The sequence below is a fragment of the Cryptotermes secundus genome, unplaced genomic scaffold (assembly GCF_002891405.2).
Source record: "Cryptotermes secundus unplaced genomic scaffold, Csec_1.0 scaffold338, whole genome shotgun sequence".
NCBI lineage: Eukaryota > Metazoa > Arthropoda > Insecta > Blattodea > Kalotermitidae > Cryptotermes > Cryptotermes secundus.
Genome location: NW_019727092.1, coordinates 122,736 through 130,737, shown reverse-complemented (window position 1 = coordinate 130,737; position 8,002 = coordinate 122,736). Strand labels below are relative to the sequence as shown.

The window sequence follows — 8,002 nt, the reverse complement described above, 5'->3', positions numbered from 1 at the left end:
ACTCAACGAATAATGTTAAGAGTTTTTAAATTACAAAAAAAAAAGTAATAAGGATTATATCTGGAGTGGACCTAGAGACTCTTGTAGGGATCTTTTTAAGAAATTGAATATACTGCCATTGACATGTGAATACATTCTTTCATTGATGATGTTTGTGATTGATAATCAAACTAAATTTTGTTCAGGTTTAGATGTTCATGGTTTGAATACAAGAAACCAAAAGCAATTATATTTGCCAAACTCGAATCTTTCTGCTTTTCAGAAAGGTACTATGTTTACTGCTATTAAACTATTCAACAGATTGCCCATAACCACTCAAAGCCTTAAAGAGGATAGAATAGTTTTAAAAATAAGCTGTTTTTATATCTTATGAATAATTCCTTTTATACAGTTTCTGAATATGTGGAGCATAACATAAACAATTAGTTTTAATTATTTTGTTATCTGTGTGTTTGTTTAAATTTGTTTTTATATCTTATGAATAATTCCTTTATACAGTTTCTGAATATGTGGAGCATAACATAAACAATTAGTTTTAATTATTTCGTTATCTGTGTGTTTGTTTAAATTTTTGTATGACGACCTTCATGTCCATTTGTTTGGACTTGTGAAATGAACTGTATGTATGTATGTATGTATGCATGGCATGCTGATAATTGTAATCTGTGCACCTGATCTTCAGGAAGTGGCTGGTGTTTGATGGGCCAGTGGACGCAATTTGGATTGAGAACATGAACACAGTGCTGGATGACAACAGGAAACTGTGCTTAATGTCAGGAGAGACCATCCAGCTATCTCCTACAACTAGCCTTTTGTTTGAAGTCATGGACCTTGATGTGGCATCCCCTGCTACAGTAAGTTATACATTTCTGCCTCTTCTGCCAGTCTAGCCATTGCTTCTTGTGATTCCATCAACGGATTTATCATCATTGCGAATTTGCTAAGTAATGCCATTGGGCAGAATCCTTGAAAATTCACAACATTTTAACATAAGAAACTACTACAATTCTGCTATAATCCTGAACCAATTTAATCCAGTTCATAGTCTTATAATCTACATCTCTAAGATCCTTTTTAATGTTAGTCTCTCATGTATACCTAGGTCTCCGAAACTGTGTCATCCCTTGATGTCTTCTGGCTGAAATTTTGTATGCATTTCACATCTGTTTTATACATGGTACATGGCTCATCTGGCATTATTTATTTGATTTTATAAGCATTATTAAAATCATTATGTACTTTATTCCACCACTCTTCTAATTCCTCATTGTATAAAACAGTACCTGTCTGAATCAGTTTATGCAACATCATTATAAATCATGTCTTCCATTCTGCTGCTCACCATGACTAAAGTTAATAACTCCATTAATAGGTTCAGCATCATTACAAATAATTATACTTGTCTTTCATTCCACTATCATTGATATTACACACTGTGATCAAGACTATTTTCTCTGTCAACTGAAATGAAATGATCATGGATTATTATGTTTGCCTTTCATTTCACCCTTGTCACCTTTGTTTACTATTGCTAGCACTGACTAACACAATCACTTACTGGTTCTTGGGTTGAGATCTTATCCTGAGCACTTTATTCTTAAACACACTCAGTCTACAGGCCTACAAAACCAACATAAAACTACAGCTTTATATATTTTATATTTAAGACTTAGATAGGCTATTAAAATGTAATGGATTCTGAACTGCACAGTAGCAGGCATTTCTTACTCAGGATGGAGATGGGAGAACAATTACTAAACTAGGCTGTAAGAATGTGAAATTCATGTAACTGATAAGGATGGTGTCTAGTGGTGGGCTCTAGTGTTAGTGATATTCATGTCTCATGTTCTATAGTTACTTGGTCAGTTGTGGTGATGTTACAGGTGTCTCGCTGTGGCATGATTTACATGGAGCCAGCAACTCTAGGATGGGAGCCACTGTTGGAATCATGGATCAATACACTGCCACCTACCCTGCATGATCAGAATAAAATAAACCTGCGTCACATGTTTCTCCGGTTCAGCTACCCTCTCCTTCATCTTATCCGGAAAGGAGGTGTCAAAGTAAGCAGCTGTTAAGTTTTTACTTTTCTTCCCCTATTCTTCTCCTTCTTCTTCTTGTTCTCCTCTTTCACCACCACCACCACCACCACTTCCTCGTCCTTCTCCTATGCCTCCTTTTTCTTCTCCTTCTCCTTCTTATTTGCCCCAGTCTTTCTTCAGTGCACTATAAACTTCTGGGGATTGTAGGTCCCAGTTTGGTTTGTACTTCTTCATGTCCATGTTCTGATATTCCCTTCTTACACTCTCTTTCTCTTGCCTAAGGTATGTACAGAAATTATCATAATTTTTCAGTCAGTTATCTGTCTGAATTTGGACAGAGTCNCCGGTGTTACCGTGACATGCACAAGTGTCGTCATCAGCAACTTCCATTCAGGGGTGTCCAGAACGTATGAATTCTTGCTCAGAAACAAGAAATTGCGAAAATTCTCCTTTGGTGTCAGTGCAAAAATTTTAACATGTTTTATACAATCTGTAAATTACAATATCTGATTCTATATTCTTTCGAGAAAAAAACAGCGTTTATTTCGTTCGATTATCACAGAAATAGCAGAAATAGGAGCAAAATTAGTAAGTGACTACAATTTTCACGAATCTCAAATAGCGGCCATTTAAAGAACTCCGTACCGTTGCCACAACCTAAGTTTAAAGGGCCGTAGGAAAAATATTAACTTAAACTCTCTCTTATTCTTACATGGGACACAGAAATTTGTTATGCAATTCTTTTATAGCCTGCAGTAGAATTAATGTGACTCCAGACTTCAGGTGCCCTTAATAATTAGACGTTCTTGATATTACAGGAACTCACCCCATCTTCTGACTCAAATTTAATGCGTTCAGTGATGAATTTGTTTGATACATTCATGGATGACTTTTATGATGAGAAGTACATGCAAGGAATCTCAGACTTGGATGAAAGAGCTCAGCTAGAAGTAAGCCGCCAATTTTCTCACAGCAGTTTTTGTATATTATCATCATGGAGCCCTGGGTTTTGTGACATGACTGGCCAACTGGCATATTCTTAATAGAGATGATATCTATAGCCCTGTTCTTTCAATTTAAGAATGTTTAGCTTTACTTTCTTTTTATGTCTATCATCACAGATTATGTTTCAGATTTTTCTCTCCTTTTGTATGTCATTTTCTGTAAAGTAATAGACAGTTCCTTGAGGTATTATTGTAATGACATTTATCTTGAATTCTCAAGGCTGATATGCTGTAGCTGGATAGTTTACCATTATTTCAGAGGAACTGGCAGTCTTCATTTTCAGAATGTATATAATGACTCATGAAAATGTGTTTCTTTCACATTTCGTATTGTTCTGCTATATTTGGATCCAGCTGTCAAGGTATAAGAATTTTCCAAAGCCATATGATCCAGTTTTATGAATGTGTGATTCTAGATTGGCTGTTAATTCATTATAAAGACAGAGACTGCTAGTTTCTATGGCAAACCAACCCACCAAAATGCATTACCCTCAATCTAAAATGAAAATATAAATCCCAACAAAACCATTATAGAAGCTGAAAGATATCCATTATTGCCTAAAAGTTTCAGTGTTTAATTCTTTCTGTAATGATTTTTATCCACATTTAAAGTAATTTCTCCTCATAGTATATTTCTGTAGAGGTTCATGCCTTTAGATTCTAAAGGGTTCTGATGATGGTATATAACTAAAAGAATACGATTTTTAGACAGTCTACACAACAATGAGTTCAGGGAATAAACAAAACAGACACTGTCATGTCAACATCTGTTTTATTTTGATGTTAATGATTTCTCTACATGTTTCTACCCTTACCTGGGTCATCCTCAGGCATACATGAATATTCGATCTCAGTTTCTGAGTTGTGTCATTTATTCACATGAATTCATATTGTATCTATATTGTCCTGATAATACACTTTGTTGTTTAAAATCTAAGGTAGCTAATTCCTAGTTTCTGGAATACCGGATGATGGACAGTGTCCAAAAACCAATTAATTCTAAGTTCATTCCTTTGTTTGCAGTGCATTTTCATAGAGTGGAATTCCAAGTAACAGGCAGCTTATTTCCTAAGAGATGGTAACGTGATGCTTAACAAATGTAATTGGCAGGCCCATCTGTACTCAACAAATGTTTTAGCCAAGCAACTTTATTTATCTGACATTACAGTAGATGTTGAAATTGCTGTCTTCCAGCATCCATAAATATTAAACACTGATGTAAACAGCTGTATTACCCACTGAAGACTGCCTTCTTTTATTTCTGGAATAACATTCCAGAATTCAGTCTGTAAAGCATGGACCATTTCTCTAGACCTTCTGTTTCAAGTTTCATTGCACATAAACATCACATGTATTCAGTTCTGGGGAACATGATGACTATAGTCCTGTGCTTATTATATGGTCATCATACTTGCTCATAGAGTTAGCATTGAATTTTTTATGATTTTTATGATTGCAGTTTCCTGTTTAGAATGCCCAAAGCTAATTCTCAGTACCTGTTGACTGTTTACAAGAACAAAATGATTCATGGAAATGAACTGTGTGTTTGTCATCACTACGGGAGTCTGTGTTTTTGCATGCGTCACGCCATTAAGTTGTTTGAATCTGAATGTATGTGACTTTTTCTGTGGAAATGTTCTTCAGTTTTGGGTGACATCATTTTCAATAGATATTGTAATATCAGATAAGTCAAGTGGCTTTACTGAAAATGTTTATGGAGCATAAAGGCTTCTCAAGCTACAATCCATATGGTAGCATGTTGCTGTTTTATCTGAAGGAATCCACCTACTAGCTAATGTCTCACTCTGTGAACAGGTGGTAATAGGAATGAAAGTGAAGGAATCTGTATAATTTCTATTATTTGAAAGCCACTTAACTGCTGACATATTTCTTTCACTGATATTAAGGTAAAACACCAAATAATTTCAGAGCATAGGGATCAGTGCTTCTCATGCATAGTATGGAGAGGTATGGGGAATAAACATATTTTATGTGAAGTCATGTGTAATTCAGTAACTTTCATGCTTATGTGTCTCCAGTAATTGATTGTCATGCAGGAATGAGCCGTTTGATTCATACAGAATGCTGAATAAAAGTGAAGGAATTCATCATGCAATTGACACAGGATCTGGAACGTTAATGAAACTTGAGTGTATCGTATACTCTTTCTGCACACAGGGCGTATTTTTCTTCTCATGCATATGGTCATTGGGGGGCACACTGAACACCGAAGGTCGTTTAAGATTCAACATTCTGTTCCGAGGGTTACTGGAGAAGGAGTTTCCTGCAGCTCTGAAGGAAGAGTTTGGGCTGCCAATGAATGTGAAACCACCCTTGAAACCATACATATTCCTTATTCCAGCTCAAGGACTTGTGTATGACTACCGCTTCATTAAAGAGGTCAGATATTAGAAGGGTTCAGTAGGAAACTCAACTCAATACAACTTTACAGGATCTTCCTTGAATAATTGATAATTTTTCAGCTAAACAGGAAATTTCCTGTTATGGATCATGAAGGTTCATCACAATTAACACAAAAGCTCACACTTTGATTTTCTTCAAAGGTAATATATTCTTATTCATGTCTTCATAATACAGATGTAAAAATACATCCATATTTGCAAAGGATATATTCGTATAGTGTAGTTGGTTGAGACACTATGCTACAAGGTGGAAGGTCATGGGTTCGACTCCCGATGAGGTAGATTTTTTTCTCAAATTACCTAATCCTTCCAGCCGCACTATGGCCCTGGGGTCGACTCAGCCTTTAAGAGAAATCAGTTCCAGGAATCTTCCTGGGTGGTAAAAGGTGTCCGGCACATAAGGCTGAGAACATTACTATCATCTGTGAGCCAGTGGTCTAGAAGATGTGGGAGCCTCAACATCTCACAACTCTATGGGCCTCCATGGCCTGTTACAGAGATAACTTTACTTTACATTCCTAATATGGTCACAAATAGCAAGACTCAAATGGGATCAGAGACTGATTATTATGGATATATATATATGTTATTTTAATGAGTTATTTATTAAACTGTGTATTAGTCTTTTCCATCTTCACAGCTGTTATACTACCAATTGCATTACTGATATCATGTATCTTGTGTATTGGTTAGAGCTGTGTTACCATTTCAGCATTTATGGGGGAGATTCAGTAAATAGGTAATGAATGGATATAAAACATAAAACATGTGATATTCGAACCTGAAAAAATATTTATTTCTTGACATGTTCTCCGCCAACATTGATAAAATTCTCCAGTTGCTTTATCAGTGTACCAAAACCTGCACCACAGAAGCCTTTTGACTGTTGTATCAGTCACTTCTGCACCTCCATTTCAACCTCTTCACCATCGGCAAAACTTTTGCCACCAAGGTACTTTTAGCAGACCAAACAGGTGGAAGTCAAGAGGCGCTGAGTCCGTGCTGTAAGGCAGATGTTCAAGAAGTTTCCACTGTAGTTCTTGAATTCACTCCTGGGTTGCACGGGCTGTATGGGGTCTGACATTGTCATGATGACTCAGTACCATTCTTGACAGTGGGCCTGGGCGTTTTCTGTAAATTACATCCTGAAGCTTCAACATAACTTCACAGGACTTGTTTGATGCAAAATTCACGTTTTCACCATGCTTCTGAATGTGGGCTAATAGTACACCCTGAGAATCCCAAAACATGGTAAGGATAACCTTCCCAGCTGATGGCATAAGAATAACCTTAAACTTTTTGGTTGAAGGTGAACTTGGATGTTCCCATTGCATTGAAACACACTTTGATTTGGGTTGGTAGTGACGCATCCATGATTCATCCCCAGTAACAGAACTGTTAAGCATTTCTTCTCCTTCATCTGCACACCATAACAGATGTTGCAACGACAGACCCATTCAGTTTTTTTTTTCAGTCCCAGTTCTCTGGACAACAACCATGCGCACACTTCCTGAAACTTCAAACGATCATGCATAATGCTGTATGCTAAACCATATGGACAGCCTAGTGCAGTTGCTGCACTCTATCATTATCCTCCTGTCAGCTTGAATCAACTGTTCCACCCACTACACAGTTGCTTCCGCCACAATCTTAACATGGCAACCCAATCAGGCATCATCCACAACTTTCAAATTTTCTTGAGTAAATTTCTCGACCCAGTTGTGAACCGCTATATGTGATAAACTCTTCCCACCATGAATATTAAACATTTACTTATGAATATCCTTTGCATTGAGTCCTTTTGCCCAAAACAGAACGCTGTTCTTCAGTAGTACACCCCTCAAGCACGATTGCCATTTTGACTAGAGAAACCAGCCTCTGAACAAGTGCCTGCTCGTCTGCTACCTAGACTGTCATGAAGCTGGGCTGGGCTGCTACCTCGTGATACACATGGAAAACCTATTGGATCCATTACAGCTGTTTTACCTTCCATTTGTGATCTATTTACTAACTGTCCCTTGTATATTCTTCAAAACAACTGTTACCTTCCTCTCCTAGACATCCTTTCCTTTTTTTCTTCACATATATAAAATATACATTTGTATATATGAAAATATTATAATTACAATAATATTGTGACATGTTGACCCCTACCTCCCCAGCGGCACGTAGCGGGAATGTAGCGCTCGCGTAATAGGCGAATCATCACCCCGCTACTCTCCCCGTGGTGACGTCACGAGCGGAGCCGAAGGTAAACGAGGCCCTCCAACGAGCGCTAGAGCTGCATGCGGTACTGATAGCAGCTAGACCTCACGAAGGTAGCACCAAGACATACCGGAAGTACCGATCGTCCCCCACCCATCGAGGAGATGGAAGACAATCAGGGTGCTGGAGTTGTGGAAAACTGGGCCACTCCGCGAGTAACTGCCCCTACAGACAGGAAGGGTACCCAACCGTCGGGAAACGAGCGACGGCCGGCGAAGGAGGGCGGACGCCGGCATATGCATTAAGGCCCCCACACTACCCACTCACC

The 8,002-nt window shown here is 37.9% G+C and overlaps 1 protein-coding gene across 2 annotated transcripts in view; it reads left to right on the top strand.

The window, feature by feature from the left end:
• The window catches only part of LOC111864364 (dynein heavy chain 7, axonemal), a 167,945-nt gene that overhangs the window by 64,762 nt on the left and 95,181 nt on the right, over nucleotides 1-8,002 (top strand). For both annotated transcript variants that reach the window (XM_023851574.2, XM_033751408.1), the window contains exons 21-24: nucleotides 683-854; nucleotides 1,884-2,063; nucleotides 2,861-2,992; nucleotides 5,225-5,446. In XM_023851574.2, the coding sequence (XP_023707342.1) occupies nucleotides 683-854; nucleotides 1,884-2,063; nucleotides 2,861-2,992; nucleotides 5,225-5,446 (706 nt within the window). The remainder of the gene's footprint in view (nucleotides 1-682; nucleotides 855-1,883; nucleotides 2,064-2,860; nucleotides 2,993-5,224; nucleotides 5,447-8,002) is intronic.